At 42.6% G+C, this 23586-nt stretch overlaps 1 protein-coding gene across 1 annotated transcript in view; it reads left to right on the forward strand.

Annotated features, from left to right (window-relative positions):
- arhgap22b (Rho GTPase activating protein 22b) overlaps positions 1-21426 on the forward strand; it is a gene marked incomplete at both ends in the record, with an annotated part of 44814 nt that extends 23388 nt beyond the window's left edge. The window contains 7 exons of the mRNA XM_079475936.1: positions 13392-13514; positions 14078-14285; positions 14370-14502; positions 19176-19249; positions 19335-19456; positions 19554-20469; positions 21204-21426. Of these exons, the coding sequence (XP_079332062.1) occupies positions 13392-13514; positions 14078-14285; positions 14370-14502; positions 19176-19249; positions 19335-19456; positions 19554-20469; positions 21204-21426 (1799 nt within the window). The remainder of the gene's footprint in view (positions 1-13391; positions 13515-14077; positions 14286-14369; positions 14503-19175; positions 19250-19334; positions 19457-19553; positions 20470-21203) is intronic.
- Between the last annotated feature and the right edge of the window lie 2160 nt (positions 21427-23586).

A 23586-nucleotide genomic window follows, 5' to 3' on the forward strand; every position in this document is an offset into this window, starting at 1 on the left:
AAACGTAGTAATTTTCTGGTTTGTGAATTTTAAAACTGAAGGAAATGTGGAGTTTTTTTTGTCCATACACTTAAAAAGTAGTTTGTTGTAAATTCGTTTTTTTTAAGTGCCTTTTTTCTTTACATTTTTAATGATTTGTAAGGTGGCAGTTTAATATTACCAACTAGAGAGGCAACAAAACCCTGTATTTAGTAATTAAAAAGTACAAATCATTAATATAGAGCCTTGTATATGAAATGATTGTGAATGGGAGATTACCACAAATATATGTTTTTGCATTGTCATTTGTTCAAATAGCAAAAGAAACTGAACTGAACGACAGTGTTTTCACTACTTTCAACTATTTGAAAAAATAGAGAGTCGGAAAACGGCAGTCAATAGAGAGAATTATGTCAAATTTACTATGACTTCCATGCTGTGTAAGAAACAACCTCGCATTATCATTAAGTATTTTTTGTAATTTGATGCAAAATAAATATAACACAAAGTATAGTGTTATAAACGGACATACATATAAAAAAAGAAAATATAGGATTTACAGTGCTGATGACCATTGAATGTGTCTTCACATGCTTCTGAAAAAAGTACATTAGTTAATGCATTAGCTAACATGAACTAACAATGAACAATACTTCTACTGCATTTCTCAATCTTAGATCATGTTAATTTAATCATTTACTTAAACTGTTTTAAAATCAAACGTTTTGTCTGTTAACATTAGTTAATGCACCGTGAACTAACATTAATAACTGTATTGACATTAACTAATATTAAAGGCTGGGTGTCCGATTTATCTTAGCCGTTGTTGATGTTCAAATCACATAAACAAACGCACCTGTTGACTATGTCTCCCTCAGGTAAGTCAAAACTTTAACCATAGTCTGTGCTCCTCAACTGCTATAAATGTTACTGTTTCCAAATATATAGAGACCGTATGTGTCCCCCGAATAATACTACAAAGTAAATATTTTGGCAAAAGTCAAAGAAGAAATCTGATCGTGATTAAACCTGAAGACAATGTAATAAACAACCAAAACCAATTCATAAAGTTCGGCCTACTTAATATTAGATCACTAAATTCAAAGGCAGTTATTGTAGCCTAAATGAAATGATCACGGACAACAGTTTTGATATACTCTGTCTTACCGAGACCTGGCTTAAACCAAATGATTATTTCGGTCTAAATGAGTGTACCCAACCAAGCTACTGTTATATGCATGAGCCACGTCCGGTTGGTCGGGGTGGCGGCGTCGCTACAATATTTAGAAACTTTCTTACTGTAACTAAGAGAACAGAGCATAAATTTAAATCATTCGAAGTGCTTGCCTTGAACATAAGTATTCCTACCAAAAGTAAAAAAACATTGCTTTCTTTTACATTGGCTACGGTGTATAGACCCCCTGGTCCCTATAATGATTTTCTGAAAGAGTTTGCGGACTTCCTATCGGACCTATTGGTTAACGTTGATAAAATACTAATTGTCGGAGATTTTAATATCCACGTAGATTGCGCTAAAAATGCATTATCACTGGCGTTTACAGAACTACTACAATCTTTTGGGGTAATACAACACATTAAAGGACCCACTCATCGATTTAATCATACACTAGACCTGATTATATCTCACGGAGCCGATCTAACCAATATAGATGTAGCTCCCTTCGGTTAACAGACACGGACACAAGGCGTTCTTGTTTACGGGCATTTATTAGTCATCATCGATGCCATCCAACATGCCGTGAGAACTAAATCAAACATAAAATCACATAAGTCACAGAAATAAGAATATTCTCACAGAGAATAGCATATTAAACAACAAACAACACAACGTTAGATTGGCTGCTAATAACAATCACACAGTTATGCGTTACATTGATAATTACACATGAACCTATGCATACCTCATTGGCAGCGTTAACTCCAAGGGAGTGAAAACACAGGTAACAGAGGCAACTTCTCTTCCGTGTGACTCTCGGTAAACTTACAAACATAATAACATCACCATATACTAAAATGAGCCGAAGTTAGCTCGGCATGCGATATCCATGTGCGCTACCGACTACCAGAGATGTCTATATCACGAAGCTGGTGTAACATTGAGAGACGTCTGAAACAACCGAAACTCTTAAAAAACAATAGTTCCGCTATAATAGCTTACATAAACCAGTCAGCCCATACATATATTTCAAAGTAAAATAAATGCAGATAAATACAAATATATTATGATATATTGAACGTGGAAACTTATTAAATAAAACTTATAAAATAAAATATTATTTTATGGAACTTAAATTATGCAACTGTTTCTGCAGGCAGCTACACTCCCACCAAATCACTGGTGATTTCTTATTAACTTAATAAACATAAGATTCCACTTAAAATTATGAGACTTTCTAAGTGAGCTAGCAACAACCAAGACTGCATTAATCAGCTTCAAGCAGTGTTACCGTCTTGTGAATAGGTCGTTCTAGGTAAGTCTGCTTTGTGAGCCGCTTTCCTTTGTCATCCAGTGCTGAGTCACTGATCAGCAATCGCAGCTTTCTCACATGTCCATCGTCACCAGGATACACTTCAGTGACCTTGGCAAGTTTCCACTCATTTCGTGGTGCATTGTCATCTTGCACAATCACGATGTCGTTGACCTGCGCATTTCTGCGGGTTTTGTGCCATTTTTGTCTCTCTTGAAGATTTAACAGGTACTCTTTTTTCCACCTAGACCAAAACTCATTGGCCAAGTGCTGAACTTTACGCCATCTTTTGCGAAGATAAAGGTCTTCTTTCACAAAGTCTCCAGGTGGCGGCAAGACTATGGAAGACTTCATCGTCAAAATGTGATTGGGCGTAAGAGGCTGTGGCCCAGCTGGATCACTCAGCAAATGTGCTGTTAAAGGTCGACTGTTTATAATTGCCATTACTTCATAAAGGCAAGTTCTCAAAGATGAACTGTCAAGTCTTCGTGATGCCTGATCTAGCACGGATGTCAACACGCTTCGTATTGTCCTGATCTGCCTTTCCCAGACTCCACCCATGTGGCTAGCAGACGGAGGGTTCATGACAAACTCACATCCCAAATTTTTGAGGCATTCTTGATCCATCTCTTTAATTGCGTCCAGGAACTCACGTCTTGCACCAACAAAGTTGGTGCCTTGGTCAGAACGAAGTTGTCGAACATTACCACGCAGAGCAATGAGAGCACGAAGAGCATTGATAAATGCATCGGTCGTCATATCATCAAGTACTTCTATGTGCACAGCACGAGAACACAGACAAGTGAATAGCAGGCCATATTTCTTCACTTCCCTCCTTCCATCTTTAACGTAGAATGGCCCGAAACAATCCATCCCACAATATGTGAAGGGGGGCGTTGTCTCCATACGTTCACGAGGTAAGTCTGCCATTCTTTGTTCTTCTGTACGCCTTCTGAGCTTTCGACACTTGACACACTTGTAGATGTAGGACGAAACCGCATGACTGCATCCAAGTATCCAGATCCCGTTAGCCCTCAGCTCATTCATTGTAATGCCACGTCCTTGGTGTTGCACTCGCAGATGGTAGTGTGTAACCAGTAACTTGGTAATGTGACTGGTCTTTGGTAAGACTGCCGGATGCCTTATGTGAGGGTGCAGAGCAGCATGCTCTAATCGACCTCCCACCCTGAGGATGCCTTGTCCATCCACAAAAGGATTTAACCTTTGCAGGCTGCTTTTGGTTATTTCCTCCTTGCACTGAAGACTTTGCATCTCCACAAAGAAGTTCTTCTTCTGGACGATACTTATGATGGCAAGTTCTGCCTCCTTTCTCTCTTCCAGGCTGCTGACTTCATTGGTTCTTGATGTCAACCCTTTGAACTCTCTGACACATCTCCTAAGTCGAGCGATGGCTTTAACTAACCTCGTCCAGCTGGAGAACTTGAGGAAGCGTTCAAGCAGTGACTCTTCTGTTGTCAATGTCTTATGCACAAAGACCTTACGAACTTCTGGGTCTTCCACTGCAACATCTTTCACCTTACTATCTTCACTGGGAAGCTCTTCACACCAAAGAAAATCTGGACCGTTAAACCAGTTAGAGGCGATAAGCTCTTTTGCCTTAAGGCCCCTTGACGCATGGTCAGCTGGATTTTCTTCCGAAGACACGTATCTCCATTGACTTGATTCGGTACTGTCCTTGATGCGCTGAATACGGTTCGCCACATAAACATGGAATCTTCTTGCATCGTTGTTGACGTATCCAAGGACAACTCTAGAATCAGTCCAGAAGAATTCCTGAATCTCTGATATATCCAACTCCTTTCTGAGCAGATCACTAATACGCACAGCAACAACAGCTGCAGAAAGCTCAAGTCTTGGAACAGTAGTGACTTTTGTAGGAGCCACTCTAGCTTTGCCCATCACCAAAGCACAGTGCGTTTGTCCTGATGTCCCGATCACTCTCAGGTAGCTGCACGCTCCATATCCCGTGACGCTAGCATCAGAGAAGTGATGGAGCTCATGTTTCCGGTCTTCTGAAAAACTTGTGGGAAGGTAACATCTGTTTATCTTGAGATCACATAGATTCTGTAGGTCCAAGAGCCAGGATTGCCATTGTGTTCGAAGATCGTGTGACAGTGGTTCATCCCATCCGACCTTGTCCCGGCACATTTGCTGAAGCATTTGCTTTCCGACTAGAACGAACGGCGCTACGAATCCAAGAGGGTCATAGACAGACGCAACGGTCGATAACACTCCTCTTCTAGAGAACGGTTGATCACTCACCACTATTCTGAATCTGAACTGATCTGAAGTAATGCACCAATTAACCCCTAGGGCTCTCTCCATTCGGTACTCTCCCAAGGCTAGGTCTTGATGTATTGCTGTTTGAGCACACTCTTTTTTGGGAATTGACTCTAGCACCTCCTTGCTGTTAGAAACAAATTTATGGATGCGTAGCCCACCATCGCTACAAAGTTGTCTTGCTTCACTGACTAACTGTTTCGCTTCTTCTTCTGTTGATACACTGATCAGCCCATCATCCACATAAAAGTTTCTTTCAATGAAGCGGATGGATGCTTCACTGAAGCGACCTTGCCCTTGTGCAGCAACGTGTTTGAGGCCATAGTTTGCACAGCCGGGTGATGAGGCTGCACCAAACAAATGCACTTTCATTCGATAGACGGATGGTTCGACGTGGTAGTCACCATTTTCCCACCAGAGAAACCTTAGATAGTCTTGGTCTTCTGCACTTACGTGAAACTGATGGAACATGCGTTCTATATCGCACATTATTGCTACTGGACCCTTGCGGAAACGACAGAGAACACCTACCAACGTATTGGTCAGCTCTGGCCCAGTAAGCAGATGATCGTTCAATGACACGCCTTGAAACTTTGCTGAGCAGTCAAACACAACGCGTATCTTGCCTGGTTTTTGAGGGTGATACACCCCGTGATGAGGGATATACCAAGCAGGGCTCTTGTTGATTTCTTCTTCAGGAACTTTCTCAGCATCTCCACGCGTAATAGTTTCGTTCATAAAGCTTAAGTAGTCCTTATGGTACGGTTTGTCTTTTTCAAATCTCTTCCTCAAACACGTAAGGCGATGAACGGCACATTTCCTGTTGTCTGGCAGATTTGGCTTGTCTTCTTTAAATGGCAAAGGCATTTCACAGTGACCATCAGGCTTGCTCTTAATTCCTTCCTCCATAATTGAAATAAAACGAAAATCCTCTTGTGAGAAGTGAGCATCCTCCACGCTTCTTTCATTAAAGTCGGACTCCAATATCTTCATGACATTTGGCGGAGTAACTAACTCCTTGACTTGTGTTCGACATATGTATCGGACTTCACTTGTCAGATTGGCAGACAACTGAATGCATGGCATTACTTGTTTGACAATAGTTCTGTGACTGCTTCCAATGGCATCTCCATAGTCGACACAGGAACCACTAGAGCCAACAATACTCCAGCCGAGGTCTGTTTTTTGAGCAAAAGGCTCCTCATCTCTGCCTGACACAACCTCTCTAGGTAACAGGGCTTGAGAGCAATTGTAACCTATAAGCAGACCAACGTCACAGTCAATTAAAGGAGCAATCTCATCTGCAAGATGCTCTAGATGAGGCCATGCTCTTGCTGTCTTGGGTGTGGGAATGTGGCTTACATTGACAGGAATGAAGTCTCTTGAATAGGTTACCGGAAGAGTGATTTTCTTCGCTGAATAAAACCCTCTGATCTGCAACCCAGTTACCTTCTGACTTGGAATGACTGTACTTCTCGATGACAAGGTTGAGAGTTTTAGTTGAACTGGCTCCTTCTGTGTGTCTAGAGTGTCTGCCTTTTCTTTCAGGATAAAGGTGGTGTCGCTTTGGTTATCCAGTAAAGCATATACAAGAACTTCATGCCCTGGGCTACTCGTTGTTGATAACCACACTGGAATAACGGTGGACGTGTATGTTCCATTCATGTTTTGCACCACACGGTTAGCAATGGCTTCCTTAGAAGCTTCATTAGACTGCTTAGAATCCATCCTTTCTTTCGGTTTGGCTTGGTTCCAACTCTCCTTTCTCTCGTCATCTCTGTAATCTTTCTTTCCATCTTCCTTGACACGATCTTCATGCAAACAGGTTGGGTGCTTCCTTTTACATGTATCGCAGACACTCCTCCTTTCACAGTTCCTAGAACGGTGTCCTGTCTTTAAGCATCCAAAACACAGTCCTTTAGTTTGCACAAACTTGACCCTTTCTGAAATTGACTTTTCTTTGAACTTTCTACACGTTTGAATGCCATGGTATAACTTCTCACAAAAGACACATGTTTTAGGGTCGGGGTTTTCTTCTGAGCTGCTTGCCAGCACCTTTGCACCAACATTTTGAGGCTTTGGTGTCTTAAACTTTTCACCATCACCAGACTTCAAAGCATGAAGAGATGTCACAGGGTTGCATGCTATCTTTGCTTCTCTTGCAACAAACTTGACAAATTCACCAAAACTTGGAAAATCATGTGTTGATTCTTCAACCGCCAGGACTTCTCTGTTCCATCTGGCTATCAGCCAATCAGGAAGCTTGTTCAGCATTCTTTGGTTTTCACTACAGTCATTTAGGACTGTAAGACTCTTGATCTGCAACATTGCTGCTTCACAGCTTCGTAGAAAATCTGATAATTCTCTTAGTTCAATGCTGTCCTTGGGTCCTATTTTTGGCCATGAAGTTATCTTATCCCTGAAGGCCTTAGCAATCACAAAGGGGCTTCCATACCTTTCTTCCATGATGTCTAATGCTGAATAGTAAGCTGCATCCGTGCCTAAAAGGAAGTAACCCTCAATAGCTTTCTTTGCAGGTCCTCCAACATACTTGCGGAGGTAGTAGACTTTCTCATTTACTGGAATATTCTTCCTACCGATCAATGTCTCAAAAGACGTTTTCCAGTCTTTGTACCTCAGTGGATCTCCATTGAAAACAGAAGGCTCTGGTATTGGGAGATGGCTTGCGTTGATCGACTCTGTTATTGCTTTGGCAAGTGCTGTGGTGCCATCTTGTTGATGAGCAATGGCAGCAGGTTGTACATATGTGGCGCTTTGTGGTGTTGCCACATGATGCACAGAAAGACTTCTTTGGGCAGTTTTAGTTTCGGTTTTCAAATGCTTACCGCAATGGAGCAGCTCCGATATCTCTTCGTCCGAACCCATTTCCTGTTCGTAGGCCTGTAGACGTGCCTTTGCAGCGTTCATTTTCTTAACTGTCTCCAAGCGCTCTAACTGCCTGCGCTTCTCTTCTAATACATTTTTCCTTGCAGCATTTTCTTCTTCTTGCAGTGCAAGCCTCTTTCTGTTCTCAACTTCGAGGTTCCCAAGCTCTTGTTCCTTAAGTTCCATGTCCTCTAATACTTTTAACGTGGCTTGAGTTGCAGCTATCTCTGCTGCAGCTTCCATTTTCTTTGAAGAGATCCGGCTTGATTGCTTTGAACTGATGCTTGTAAACTTTGAGCCTTGTGAACACATACTAGATCTTCTGGAGGTTGCATGTGTAAGCACTGAGCCGGTCTCCGTCCAGTATGCTCGTTCTTTGTGAGTAGATGGTACCTTTTCTCTTAATTCAAGAGAATCCTCTGCATGTTCCATTAGTTTGCCTGAGACAGTATTACACGTGTCTACTCGGCGGCGCGTCTTGCCATCCGGAGTAGTGTGTTGGCGTAAATCTTGATAAGCTTGTTTTACACTTGTTGAAGCGTTACTGATCTTGGTTATGTAGGTTTGCAGGGTTTCAGTGGAGAACGTTCCATCGATTGCCTTCCTAGTCTCTTTAGCAAGAACTTTCCATTTGTCATAAGAGGTAGTAAAGCGTTGTTGAAGCTTTTTAGTTTGGCTGTCATACAGTTCTTGACCCTTTTCAGTAAGCTCTCGTTTTCTTTGGCTTCTTCTTAGACTTTCCTCTACAGCAGCTTGGGTTTCTAAAGCTACTTCAGTCTCTTTTGATGAGTTTGCCTCTAAATCAAGGTCTTTAACCTGCTGCTGTAATTCTGTTGCTCTATTGTTAGCATCTATGCCCCTTTCACTTGTCTCACACTCGTGCTCAGACATTTTCAATATTTCCTGAAATTGTGCATTAACACCCTTTGTTTAGTAGCGAAAACTTAAAGCAAAAGAGAATAAATAAAGCAAGTGACAAACCTAGCTTAATGTTACCAGCGAGCCTTTGATTACATTGTAATAATGTACCTCAACTTTAACTTTAGATTTAACCCAGTATGTCTTACAGTGTACTCTGCTAGATACACTTTTCACAATGCAAATTAAGTTACTTTCACTTATCTTTAACACCAAAATAATACAAAAATTGGAAATATTATGATGGTCCCTTTAAATTATTTTTTACCCTTCAAACAGCTTAGCAGTTAATAACTTAAAAACATGCACATCACAAATTAACATATAACGTCTAGCACTTATAGAGCCCCTTTAGCAGTTGAATGCCATTCCACTTCTTAATATTTAACTTGTTTTAAATATTCGACTTCTTGTAGGTTTAACAATGCAATGCTCCCGGGTTCTGCTTGCTTCTTAATATGTTAACATTGTATGCACAGTCTTATCTTTTAACGCTCACATTCAATGTAAACGTGCGTGCAGCTCCGTCGACGAACAGCAGGCGTGAATTATCTTCTCCACCTCGTGTCGAGCAGGCTGAGTTCTCACTGTAACTCCCTTCGGTTAACAGACACGGACACAAGGCGTTCTTGTTTACGGGCATTTATTAGTCATCATCGATGCCATCCAACATGCCGTGAGAACTAAATCAAACATAAAATCACATAAGTCACAGAAATAAGAATATTCTCACAGAGAATAGCATATTAAACAACAAACAACACAACGTTAGATTGGCTGCTAATAACAATCACACAGTTATGCGTTAACGCATAACGCATTACATTGATAATTACACATGAACCTATGCATACCTCATTGGCAGCGTTAACTCCAAGGGAGTGAAAACACAGGTAACAGAGGCAACTTCTCTTCCGTGTGACTCTCGGTAAACTTACAAACATAATAACATCACCATATACTAAAATGAGCCGAAGTTAGCTCGGCATGCGATATCCATGTGCGCTACCGACTACCAGAGATGTCTATATCACGAAGCTGGTGTAACATTGAGAGACGTCTGAAACAACCGAAACTCTTAAAAAACAATAGTTCCGCTATAATAGCTTACATAAACCAGTCAGCCCATACATATATTTCAAAGTAAAATAAATGCAGATAAATACAAATATATTATGATATATTGAACGTGGAAACTTATTAAATAAAACTTATAAAATAAAATATTATTTTATGGAACTTAAATTATGCAACTGTTTCTGCAGGCAGCTACAATAGATATTATGCCTCAAAGCGACGATGTCACCGATCACTATCTTATAACGGGTACTTTGCGCACGGCAGGAATCAGCCCTTTAACTCGTTATCGACAGGGTAGAACAATCACCTCCGCTACTAAAGATAGTTTCGCAAAGAGCTTGCCAGATCTGACTCCTTTAATAACCATACCAATAAATAAAGAATCGCTCGATGACATGACCAGCAAATTGGGCACTGTTTTCTCTAATACATTAGAAGCTGTCGTACCTACGAAGTCAAAAAAGATTAATGAGAAAAATATTGCACCATGGTACAATAGCACCACTCTTTAAAATGGTCTTTAAAATGGCGTGGAAAGAGAGTGCAAATTGTTATAAAAAGGCACTAAAAGCAGCAAGGCTGAGCACCTCCGTAACCTCATAGAAACCAACAAAAACAACCCAAGGATTTTGTTTAGCACAGTCGCTAAATTTACAAATATACAGATTCCACCTGACCTGTCTATTCCGCCGCACCTCGGTAGCAATGAATTAATGATATTTTTACAGAGAAAATCGAAAACATTCATGACAAAATAGTAAAAACTCAACCTCCAAATCTGTCCTATGAATTAGCACCAACCACAATCAAAAGAAAGGCTACAGATTTTTTCACCTATAAAACAGGAAGATTTTATTAAACTTATTGCAACATCTAAACCTACAACTTGCTTATTAGACCCCATACCAACAAAATTATTAAAAGACGTACAACCTGTTGCAATTGAGCCCATTTATAACATTATCAACTCGTCAATTAATCTAGGCCATGTCCCAGGACCCTTTAAGATGGCCGTCATTAAGCCTCTAATCAAGAAACCAAACTTAGATCCAAATGAACTAGGAAACTATAGACCGATTTCAAATCTCCCATACCTGTCTAAAATTCTAGAAAAAGTAGTGTGCACTCAGTTGTGCTCTTTCTTACAAAATAACAACATACATGAAAAATTTCAGTCAGGCTTTAGAACGCATCATAGCACTGAAACTGCGCTCGTTAAAATTACAAACGACCTGCTTATATCATCAGATAAAGGTAACATCTCACTCCTGGTCCTGCTTGACCTAAGTGCTGCGTTCGATACCGTAGACCATAACATACTTCTAGATCGTTTATACAATTATACCTGTATTGAGGGACAGGCACTACAATGGATTACCTCAGGGATCGGTTCTGGGACCAGTGCTGTTCTCCATATACATGCTGCCCCTCGGAAACATTATTAAAAAACATGGAATTAGCTTCCATTGCTATGCAGATGATACTCGGCTATATATCTCATCAAGACCAGATGATTCCTCCCAGCTATCCAAATTGGCAGAGTGCATTGAAGATTTAAAACATTGGATGACCTTTAATTTCCTTCTTTTAAATTCTAATAAAACAGAAATATTACTTATCAGACCAAAGACACGCAAACCGAATATTTCTGATTATAAACTGCAAGTTGAAGGATGTACTGTTACTCCAACTAATACTGTAAAAGATTTAGGTGTTATATTAGACAGCAACCTGTCATTTCGAAATCACATCTCAAATGTCACAAAAACAGCCTTTTTCCACCTAAGAAATGTTGCCAAGTTACGAAATATTCTATGTGTTGCTGACGCGGAGAAGCTTATTCATGCATTTATGACCTCAAGACTTGACTACTGTAATGCGCTGGTTGTCCTGCATCATCAATAAACAAACTACAGTTAGTTCAGAATGCAGCTGCCAGAACTCTAACCAGGTCCAGAAAATACGATCACATAACGCCAATTTTATCAACCCTTCACTGGCTACCCATTAAGTATCGATTGACTTTAAAGTTCTTTTAATCACTTATAAAGCCTTAAAGGGTTTAGCCCCTACATACCTAACATACCTAAGAGCACACTACAAGCCATCACGCTCTCTAAGATCTCAAAACGCAGGACTTTTGATAATACCTAGAATAACTAAATCCACCAAAGGGGGTCGAGCTTTCTCATAAGTAGCACCTAAACTCTGGAATAGCCTTCCTGATATTATTCGAGAATCAGACACACTCGCCCAATTTAAATCTAGACTAAAGATGCATCTTTTCAGCCAAGCATTCACTTAATGCAACATATGCTAAATAAACCACCAGGAGATGCTGACATTAGATATTATTTACTAGAATAATTTAATTTACTATATAAAACACCATGTAGCGTGTTTTACCCTTTTTTGGGGTTTTTATTTTTAATTTTTCCCCTGTAAAGCTGCTTTGGAACAATGCAAATTGTAAAAAATGCTATATAAATAAAGTTGAATTGAATTGAATAAACAAACACACACCTACCCCATCTTTCGCTTTCTCGGATTGACTAATGTCCATCCTGTGCACTATGCACCTGACTGCCGATTGGCTGCAAGGTTGTTTTGGTACTCGACCTGACTTTGTTTTAACAAGCTTAATTCAGAAAACGGACACACCACCTTTAACAAGGATCAAGACATTGTGAAAAATGAAAATGTTAATTCCTAGAAAATACCTTTATTACTGTTAACAAATAGCATCTTATTGTAAAGTGTTACCTTAATGTTTAGACATATTTTAGAAAAATTTTATTCTTTAAAATGTATGCTTTTATAGAAGTTAGACTTATCTTACTTAGCATTTATTTATTATGGACCGCGGAACCCATCTGAACAAGGGGGGGGGGGCATAATTTCAAGTCACACGGAGGGGGTGGGGGCGCATATGCATTGAAACAGACAATATTACTGATGTATTAAATAACGTTGCGGAGCACTTTATTTTATTCCGACACCACACAGTCACATCTACAGTACACACATGATGAACACGCACACATGCTTGCTCAGATTAACCCCTCTGATCCCACTCTAACATTCACACACAACAGGCCAAGCCTATTTACACATAAACGCACAGATGAAACTATAGCAAACAACATAGTACATCAAGTCCAGTCCACAACCACAACTCATCTACAGTGGCTGTCGGTAGCTTGTCTTGAAGCTGGAGGAGAGGGCTCGTCGGAGTCCGTGGTTGAGATGGACCCTCGCTCCGGGTCTGTTGTTGAGGCCACAGTGGAAGCTAGAGTAGTTTGCTCATTTTGTTTTGCCAGTTAATTTGTTAAAAATCTGATTTTGACTTCTCTCTTCATTGTCACAGCCTGGTAATGCCGCCAGCTGTTAAACAGGTGCCCGCCGTTAGCTCGCAACGACACTCACACATGACAGACCTAGTAACTACGTTGAAGTAACGTCGTAGTTGATAAACAATGCACACTAGTTTCAAATCAAAATGCAGCATTCAGTGGGAGTTTTTTATCGGCAGCAGTTGGTGAGAGTGAGTGAAGCTGTGTGGTGACTAGTATTGTTTGGCTCGTAAAAACACAGATACAACTTAGGCTTTTAGACCGTTCCCGGTCTATGTATGCATGGACATAATAAACAGTGCTCTGCCTTTTGTGGTGTAGTGACAAAGAAATTAATAAAGAATGCCAGCACTTGACAGGTTGTCTCTCTCATTTTCTCTCTTAGCTGGTGAGAAAGACAAGGCTGCAATAAGCCATGAATCCTTTCTACTCATGGCAAACTCCCAAAGTGACATGGACGACTGGGTGAAGGCCATTAGGCGAGTCATATGGGCTCCGTTCGGAGGAGGTAATAACCAGGTGGAACACAAACACTGCTATAACGTTGAAAATTCAGTCAAACACAGTATGCCAGATTAACAAGATTAATTCACTAGCATGCAGGGGCAAATTTGTTTTATTTTCATATTTTTTTATATATTTATACATTTATATTTGAGCTTAAATAGCAATAATAAAAACACAAATGCATATCAGCTATGAATATAAATTGGCTGCACGGTACTAACATAAAACTCCCAACAGCGATGTATAATGCTGAATTTCAGTTTTCAAAGATTTGCAGTGAATCCGAAGTCAAGATTACTTCAAATAAAATTTAAAGATAAAAATAGGTACTATATACAGTACATTTCAGTTGCATAAATCTCACATCACAGAATTCATTTTGTCCATTAAACACAGTTTAGGTACAATCATCTACCATTAAAACTTAATATGAAGTATTAAGTAATATGAATATAAAACGTAATGACAAGGAAACATTATTTTGCCTTTTACTCGGATACAGTTGCTTATATTACTGTCCATGTGTTTAGCCAGTTACAAAAAAAGTTGTATTGATCTCTACAGGCATATTTGGGCAGCATTTGGAGGACACTGTCCAGTACGAGAGGAAGTTTGGTCCTCGTCTCGCGCCTCTTATAGTTCAGCAGTGTGCGGATTTCATCAGGGAACAGGGACTCGGTGAAGAAGGTCTTTTCCGGATGCCAGGTCAAGCCAACTTAGTGAAGGACCTTCAGGAGGCCTTTGATTGTGGCGATAAACCCCAGTTTGACAAGTACAAATAACTCTTAGCACAAACATAACTCTAATTAAATGTCTTTAACTCTTCGTGTACTAACACTATAATATTCATTCATAGCGACACTGATGTGCACACTGTGGCTTCCCTGCTAAAGCTGTACCTCAGAAAACTGCCCGAGCCGGTCATTCCTTTCTCTAAATATGAGGACTTCCTCACTTGTGCTCAGCTGCTGGCCAAAGATGAGGAGGAAGTTAGTGCCCTTATAACATCAATAGTGTGTGTTTGTCAGTGTACTGTATACAAGCATTCAGCCAGTGGGGTGTAGAACATTTACATATATGACTCGCAGATGTTTTTATTTTTGCTAGCGCAATTGATGGAGCAAGAATACTAAAATGACTAAAACTACAAAAAAGGCAGCGTTCGGGGATCATTCACTGACCATTCACACCCCATCTCGCTCGTCTGATCATTCCTCAAAAGACGGCCCATCCTGTCTTGCTCCTCAGCCACGTATTCGGAAACAGTCCGTAATGATAATGAGATGTCGCTTGCAGTCTCAGAGGGCAACCTCTTTGCGTTCGACCCCAACGATTCCATGGAGCACCCTCCCTTGGAAGGTCAAGCTCATGATGAAGCAGAGGTCGAGATGTCAACCATGCTCTCCCGGGCCACCACGAGTATTGGGCTGCAGTGCAGCGCCCCTCCCCCAATGCTCGCAGTTGGACACTTGGTTTCTCGGGACCGGTCACGAGCTTAGTAAGATATGGAATGCCCCCTTCTTGCCGCATTCCCATCAAACTAGTTTGGCCGCCCTCACTTCTCTCGAGGGCGGTGCATTTATGCCCTCAGGGAGCAGGCATGTTACCATCATGCCTTTCTGCCGACATACTCTAACCCCATGGTCTTCGATGACCTTTTTATGGACAATGAAGATGTTTCCCTGCTGGGTTGGGGTGCTGTGTGCAACGGGCATACGGTGTCGGGTCAGTGGACGGGCCCCCGCCTGCGCTGGCACATCAATTGCCTAGAGTTGTTGGCTGTGCTACTTGCACTGAAGAGGTTACAACCTCTCATGCCTAGACAGCACAACTGACGTGGCATATATCAACCGCCAGGGTGGTATCCGCTCACGGTTGCTATAAAAGGTAATACAATCAAATCCAAAGAACACAGCTGCTATGTTGGACAGAGCTCAATGAATTCCCAAATTGTGAAACTTCATATACTGTAAATATGGCTACTTGGTTGTTCCTTTTTTACTGATATTTTCTGTATTGATGAGAATGTAAACAAACATACTATGAGAGCAAAATATTTCAGAAGTTGTCCATCTATTTTCTACCGCTTATCCGGGGCCGGGTCGCGGGGGCAGCAGTCTAAGCAGAGATCCCCAGACATCCCTCACCCTAGACACTTCCTCCAGCTCTTCCGGGGGGACACCGAGGCGTTCCCAGGCCAGCCGGGAGACATAGTCCCACCAGCGTGTCCTAGGTCTTCCCCGGGGTCTCCTCCCGGTCGGACGGGCCCGGAGCACCTTCCGGGGAAGGCGTCCAGTAGACATCCGTAACAGATGCCCAAGCCACCTCAGCTGACCCCTCTCGATGTGGAGGAGCAGCGGCTCTACTCCGAGCTCCTCCCGGGTGACCGAGCTTCTCACCCTATCTCTAAGGGATCGCCCAGCCACTCTCCGGAGGAAGCTCATTTCAGCCGCCTGTATCCGGGATCTTGTCCTTTCGGTCATGACCCAAAGCTCATGACCATAGGTGAGAGAAGGAACGTAGATTGACCGGTAAATTGAGAGCTTCGCCTTGCGGCTCAGCTCTTTCTTCACCACGACGGACCGGTACATCGACCGTATTACTGCAGAAGCTGCACCGATCCGTCTGTCAATCTCCCGTTCCATCCTTCCCTCACGCGTGAACAAGACCCCGAGATACTTAAACTCCTCCACTTGAGGAAGGAACTCTCCACCAACCTGAAGTGGGCAAGCCACCCTTTTCCGACTGAGGACCATGGCCTCGGATTTGGAGGTACTGATTTTCATTCCAGCCGCTTCACACTCTGCTGTAAACCGTCCAAGTGCATGCTGAAGGTCCTGGTTTGAAGGGGCCAACACGACAACATCATCCGCAAATAGCAGAGACGAGATCGTGTCGTCCCCAAACCTGACACCCCCCGGCCCCTGGCTGCGCCTAGAAATTCTGTCCATAAAAATTACGAACAGAACCGGTGACAAAGGTCAGCCCTGCCGGAGTCCGACATGCACTGGGAACAAGTCCGACTTACTGCCGGCAATGCGAACCAAGCTCCTGCTTCGGCCGTACAGGGACCTGACAGCCCTTAGCAAAGGACCACAGACCCCATACTCCCGAAGCACCCTCCACAGGATGCCACGAGGGACACAGTCGAATGCCTTCTCCAAATACACAAAACACATGTGGATTGGTTGAGCAAACTCCCATGAACCCTCCAGCACCCTGCAGAGGGTGTAGAGCTGGTCCAGCGTTCCACGGCCTGGACGAAAACTACACTGTTCCTCCTGAATCCGAGGTTCTACTATCGGCCGTATTCTCCTCTCCAGTACCCTGGCATAGACTTTCCCGGGAAGGCTGAGAAGTGTGATCCCCCTGTAGTTGGAACACACCCTCCGGTCCCGGTTCTTAAAAAGAGGGACCACCACCCCGGTCTGCCATCCCAGAGGCACTGTCCCCGACCGCCACGCGATGCTGCAGAGGTGTGTCAGCCAAGACAGCCCCACAACATCCAGAGACTTGAGGTACTCAGGGCGAATCTCATCCACCCCCGGTGCCTTGCCACTGAGGAGTTTCTTAACTACCTCAGTGACTTCGGCTTGGGTGATGGACGAGTCCACCTCTGAGCCCTCAGCTTCTGCTTCCTCAATGGAGGACGTGATGGTGGGATTGAGGAGATCCTCGAAGTACTCCTTCCACCGTCCGACGACATCCCCAGTTGAGGTCAACAGCCTCCCACCTCCACTGTAAACAGCATTGGTAGGGCACTGTTTCCCTCTCCTGAGGCGCCGGACGGTTTGCCAGAATCTCTTCGAGGCCAGTCGATAGTCCTTCTCCATGGCCTCACCAAACTTCTCCCAGGCCCGAGTTTTTGCCTCCACAACCACCCGGGCAGCAGTCCGCTTGGCCTGCCGGTACCTGTCAGCTGCCTCAGTAGTCCCACAAGCCAACCAGGCCCGATAAGACTCCTTCTTCAGCTTGACGGTTTCCCTTACTTCCGGTGTCCACCACCGGGTTCGGGGATTCCCGCCTCGACAGGCACCGGAGACTTTACGGCCACAGCTCCGAGTGGCCGCTTCGACAATGGAGGCGGAGAACATGGTCCACTCGGACTCAATGTCTCCAGCCTCCCTCGGGATCTGGTTGAAGCTCTGCCGGAGGTGGGAGTTAAAGATCTCTCTGACAGGAGACTCGGCCAGGCGTTCCCAGCAGACCCTTACAGTACATTTGGGTCTGCCGAGTCTGTCCAGCTTCCTCTCCTGCCATCGGATCCAACTCACCACCAGGTGGTGATCAGTTGACAGCTCCGCCCCTCTCTTAACCCGAGTGTCCAAAACATATGGTCGCAGGTCAGATGAAAGGACCACAAAGTCGATCATCGACCTGCGGCCTAGGGTGTCCTGGTGCCACGTGCACTGATGGACACCCTTATGCTTGAACATGGTGTTCGTTATAGACAAACTGTGACTAGCACAGAAGTCCAATCACTGAACACCGCTCGGGTTCAGATCAGGGGGGCCGTTCCTCCCAATCACGCCCCTCCAGGTGTCACTGTCGTTGCCGACATGGGCGTTGAAGTCCCCCAGTAGGACGACGGAGTCCCCAGTCGGAGTACTTTCCAGCACCCCTCCCAGAGACTCCAAGAAGGTCGGGTACTCTGCACTGCCGTTTGGCCCGTAGGCACAAACAACAGTGAGAGACCTAATCCCGACCCGTAGGCGCAGGGAAACAACCCTCTCGTTCACCTGGGTAAACTCCAATACATGGCGGGAGAATTGGGGGGCTATAAGCAGACCCACACCAGCCCGCCGCCTCTCCCCATGGGCAACTCCAGAGTGATGAAGTGTCCATCCTCTCTCGAGGAGTGTGGTTCCAGAGCCCAAGCCATGCGTAGAGGTGATCCCGACTATCTCTAGTCGGAACCTCTCAACCTCACGCACCATCTCAGGCTCCTTCCCCGCCAGCGAGGTGACGTTCCACGTCCCTAGAGCTAGCTTCCGTGTCCAGGGATCGGGCTGTCGAGGCACTCTCCTCCGACTGCCGCCCGTTCCACTACGCACCGACCCCCTATGGTCCCTCCCGCACGTGGTGAGCCCACGGGAAGGCGGCCCCACGTTGCTCCTTCGGGCTGAGCCCGGCCGGACCCCGTGGGGAAAGGCCCGGCCACCAGGCGCTCGCTTACGAGCACCGACCCCGGGCCTGGCTCCAGGGTGGTGCCCCGGTTGCGCCATACCGGGCGACGTCACGGTCCTTGTTATATTCAACATCATAAGGGGTTTTTGAACCACTCTTAGTCTGACCCGTCGCCTAGGACCTGTTTGCCTTGGGAGACCCTACCAGGGGCATATAGCCCCCGACAACATAGCTCCTAGGGTCACTCGGGTACTCAAACCCCTCCACCACGTTAAGGTGGCGGTTCAAGGAATGTGCTCATATGAAGCAGTTTATCAGTGTAGGTTTTTAGCCAATATTCCACCCACATATTTTGCAACTGACAAAATGAGATACAAAGGCAGATGATGCATAAAGCTAAAGGCAAAACCGGGGCTAGGAAATTGTGATTCTATGGTTTTGCACTCATTACATGCATTATTGGTCTTATTCTGTAAAATAACTTCTTTTAGCCAAAAGAATCCGTGGTTGTGTAAATTATTTCGTGTTAACACAGGGAATACAAGAATTGGGAAGGCTAGTGAAGACCCTTCCAGTTGCAAATTACAACCTCCTGAAATACGTATGCAAGTAGGTGTGACAGGTTCATTGTCAGACACATATTCGTCAGTTGTTGTCATGGTTCAGTGCTCAAGAATCAACTTCTTTTTTGTAGATTTCTGGATGAAGTGCAATCTCACTCGTATGAAAACAAAATGGGTGTGCAGAACTTGGCCACAGTGTTCGGACCAAATATCCTTCGTCCTAAAATGGAGGACCCGGTAACAATTATGGAAGGTAATTAAATTAATTTAAAAATTTAACTTTAGTGTATGTATATCCCTCATGGATAAGACTAATGGATTAGACAAATTATATTGTATGTATTTTACAGGGACCACCCTTGTTCAGCATCTCATGACAGTACTTATTAGTAAACATGATCACCTCTATATTGAAAAAGACTCTGAATTGTCTCAGTCCATGGTGGAAGTAAGATACCAAGGCCAACCACATCAGCAAACCAACCTGGTTGACTGGATCTCTGAGGAGGACCTCCATCCCTGCCCACCCACAGGGATAATTGCTAACCCAAATGACAGCCCTTCTAATAACAGTGCCTCATCTGTAGATGCCTCCCAGGTGTCTTACTACTCAACGTCTGTTCCTCAGGGAAAGGGGGACACCGCTGTCAGTCCTAGTAAGCAGGCTAAGACCCTACCTGGGTGGAAGTACTCTTTCAAAGGTTCCTCTCCCCGTCCACAGTCCGCCAAAGTGGGTGGTTCTACGGTAGATGTGTCCACCGCTTCTAGTGGGAACTGGCTCATGAATGGGCTGTCCTCACTTCGGGGACACAGACGTACCTCCTCTGGAGAACGCTCTAAAGATTCTGGTTCCTCTCAGAGACTGTCTACTTATGACAACGTTACATCTTCATCAAGTTTGGGTAGCGTGTTGAGTATAGACAGCACACCATGGACCACCTCTTCTTGTGAGATATCCGTTCCAGATTCAGGGAGTGACCCAATGGGGACAGACTTGAGGACAGAGGACAGGCTGCAGTCAGAAATAAGTGGTCAAGAAACACCACAATCTGAAGAAGACATGAAAATCATTGAGAAAGAGGACAGCAGCATCAGTGTAGAGAACGTTGCAGGCAGTCTGCCCTTCAGTGACAATGGAAACGTAGCACCCGTCATTAGAGTTGTGGATGAAGACACAGAGGAAAGCTCATGTCTTTCAGCCGAGGTGGCAGGGCTGAAAGAAGAACTGAGAAAGCAGAAAAAAGCATATGAATCTAGAATTCAAAAGTAAGGCTATAGTTTATATTAAATGACTTCCTTATTGTATAATTTAAAGGGAAAATAAAAAATGAGTTTTTTTAATCCTTTGATGTTTCTTTTTTTAAGAATCTGTAAAAATCTAAAATGATTGTTTTCTATTAAAATTGCAAAGAGGATGTTTCTTAAAGTGATAGTTCAACCAAAAGTTTTTATTAATTTCCTCACTCCTGTCATTTCAAACCTGTATGACTTTCTTCCGCTGAACAGAAAAGAAGATATTTAAAATAATTTTATTAACTGAACAACAACGGCACCCATTCATTTGCACTAGTTTTGTGTATATAAGATAGAAGTGAAATAAGTGCTGCCAATTTTCGGTGGCAAATATTTTTTGTGTTCTGCGGAAGAAAGAAAGTCAATTGAAATGATAAGAGCGTGACTCAATGATGACAGAATTAAATTTTTGGATCAACTATCACTTTAAAGGCACAACACAAAAGAACAGCGTGTTGGTGGTGCTATTTATATAATAACTAACTATACTTTAGCAGAATATTTAATTTAAACAATTAAAAAAACATGCTTATACTGTGTGAAAAATCTTTATTGTCACAATTAATATTCCAATTTAAAAGTGTGCTATTTAAAAATGCTTAACAATACACACTCGCAAATTCGGGTGGTGATGCTCTTCACATAATGTTTATTTTTGCCATATTTGTAACACATATTTACAAACCTATATTTGCTGACCCCTGCAGGTTGGAAGAGTCAAGTGCAGCCATGTGTGCACAGATGGAGAGACTTGAGCAAGAGATGCAACAGGAAAGGAAAATAAAAAAAATGCTTGAGATCAAACTCCGGAACTCTGAACGGGCCCGTGAGGACGCAGAAAATCGCAATCGCCTCCTTGAAAAAGAAATGGAAGATTTATTTTCCACACTTGGGGACCTGGCTCTTGGAAGCCGTACCAGTGACATTTAACACAAGAATAAACACTCAAAACAAAGATTTGCAAGATGTGTATCAAAATGGTTGTATCAGTGAACCTCAGGCCTCTCAGCAAATTATTTTAAAAGAATCCAAAATTAGTTGGTAACTAGAGAAAAGAAGTTATAGGGGAAGTTAAAGCAAAATCAACTTTGTGTGATTTTTTACTCACCCACATGATGTTAAACATGTTAAGAGAACGTTCGGCAACTTCGGAGCACAAATTAAGATATTTATGTGACATCCGAGAGATTTCCAGGCCTCCTCATAGACATCATGGTGTCAGTTTTTGCCGGCGTCTAATTGGGGCAAGCCCTATGCAGCCCAAAGTGGCGTTTGGTGCACAAACCTAATACGCATGCGTCAAACTGCTTTTGTCCAAGAAGAAGACAAAGTGCTCCTGTGAACGCTCGCCATACACTGACAAGACACAAGAGAATATATCAATTAAAGTTGTATTTGGGTTTGTTTTTCACACAAAAGGCATTCTCGCCGCTTCAAAAAAATTCAAACGAACCACTATGCCCAGATGGACCAATTTAACGATTTCTTTAGTACTTTTCTGGACCTTGGCAAAAAATATAACACCATGATGTCTTTGAGTAGGCCTGGAAATCTCTGAAGATGCCGGAAGTTCTCTAAACATGTTTAACATCACGTGGGTGAGTAAAAAAATCGATTTTTGGGGGAATTTCCCCTTTAAGGGCATTGTGCAATGTCCCTATATTCCAACAATGTACCATATTTTATTGTCAAAATTAGATCTGCATAAAGAATTGTTTGTTTAAAAGACAGATGGACAAGGAAATGGTTAATGGTCATCTCAATCCAGCTCTAAATCATAGAAATCTGCATTCTCATTTTTTGAAAATGTAATGTTGCTAACGTGCCTAAAAACGTTCAGGATCTCAACATTGAATACTATTTATACAATATTGGGTAGGCTAATATAAGACTGCCAAAGTGGCCATTTGTGTCACTTTCCGAAATTTTGTTAGAAATGTTACTTGTCAGTTTAAGTATTTTGTTTTATTTATTTAGTTTTACACTATTGTATAGAAAGTGTAAAATGCAGATGTCTCTTAAATGTACATCAACATCAAGCCATAGATTTGTACCTTCAGCTCATTTTTAAATAGCATTTCTGATTGAATACTTAATAATATAAAATAGCGTGACGGTTGTAGCCTAAGGGTTAACTTTCCAGGCTGCTAATACAAAGGTTTCAGGTTTTATCTTAAGAATAGGAGAGACTAGATATCACCACTGTGCCATCTTCAAAAAACATTTGCTGCTCAAGTTTCAGTTGTCAGTCCATTATATATATATATATATATATATATATATATATATATATGTTTATTTGTAGAATAACTGCTTTTACAAAAGACGTTATGCCTATTTAAATGATGTTAAGATGTTATACATTTACATTTATTCATTTGGCAGACGCTTTTATCCAAAGCGACTTACAATAAGTTTTTATACAGTGGCACATTACTGCAGAGCAATCAGGGGTAAGGTGGCGTGCTCAAGGGCACTTCAGTCATTACCTGCTGGCACTGAGATTAGAACCGGCAACCTTCTGATCACAAGCCCAACGCTCTAACCATTAGGCCACAGATTTCTGTTCTGAAATCTTACCAAAATTGTCACGGTGGTGCTTTGTAATTATAAATAAAAACCTAAATTTGTCTAGACCTGCCACTGAATTGTGTGTCTGGTTTAAATTAAATAACACTTGCAATGAGACAACTGGAGAAAGTTCAGATTCAAACCTTTTTAGTTGCAGTACATGTACACATTGGCATCGTAAGATCCCGGTGCAATTTTTGTAGTGCACTTATTGTCTGTATGCTGTTCACTGCACACCGAGCTAGGATTTTATAACTAACTGTAGAGCTGGCTATTCTGCCCCTGCTTCTGTGTGTGAGTGGCGTGGTCTAGCCTGTTACATTAGTTCGGCAGATAGATAACAGTCTCCCAAGACAAAGAATGAAGCTTGTGTATCCTTTCAAACTTTACTCAAGAAGCACTGTAAAACTACAAAGATACAAAAATACATCTCAGTATACAGACTCAGTATTGATGGATTTTTATTGTGGTTTAAACATGCTTTTATATTTAATATGCTTTATGATTTCATTATTGATC

This window comes from Barbatula barbatula (genome assembly GCF_947034865.1).
Source record: "Barbatula barbatula genome assembly, chromosome: 16".
NCBI lineage: Eukaryota > Metazoa > Chordata > Actinopteri > Cypriniformes > Nemacheilidae > Barbatula > Barbatula barbatula.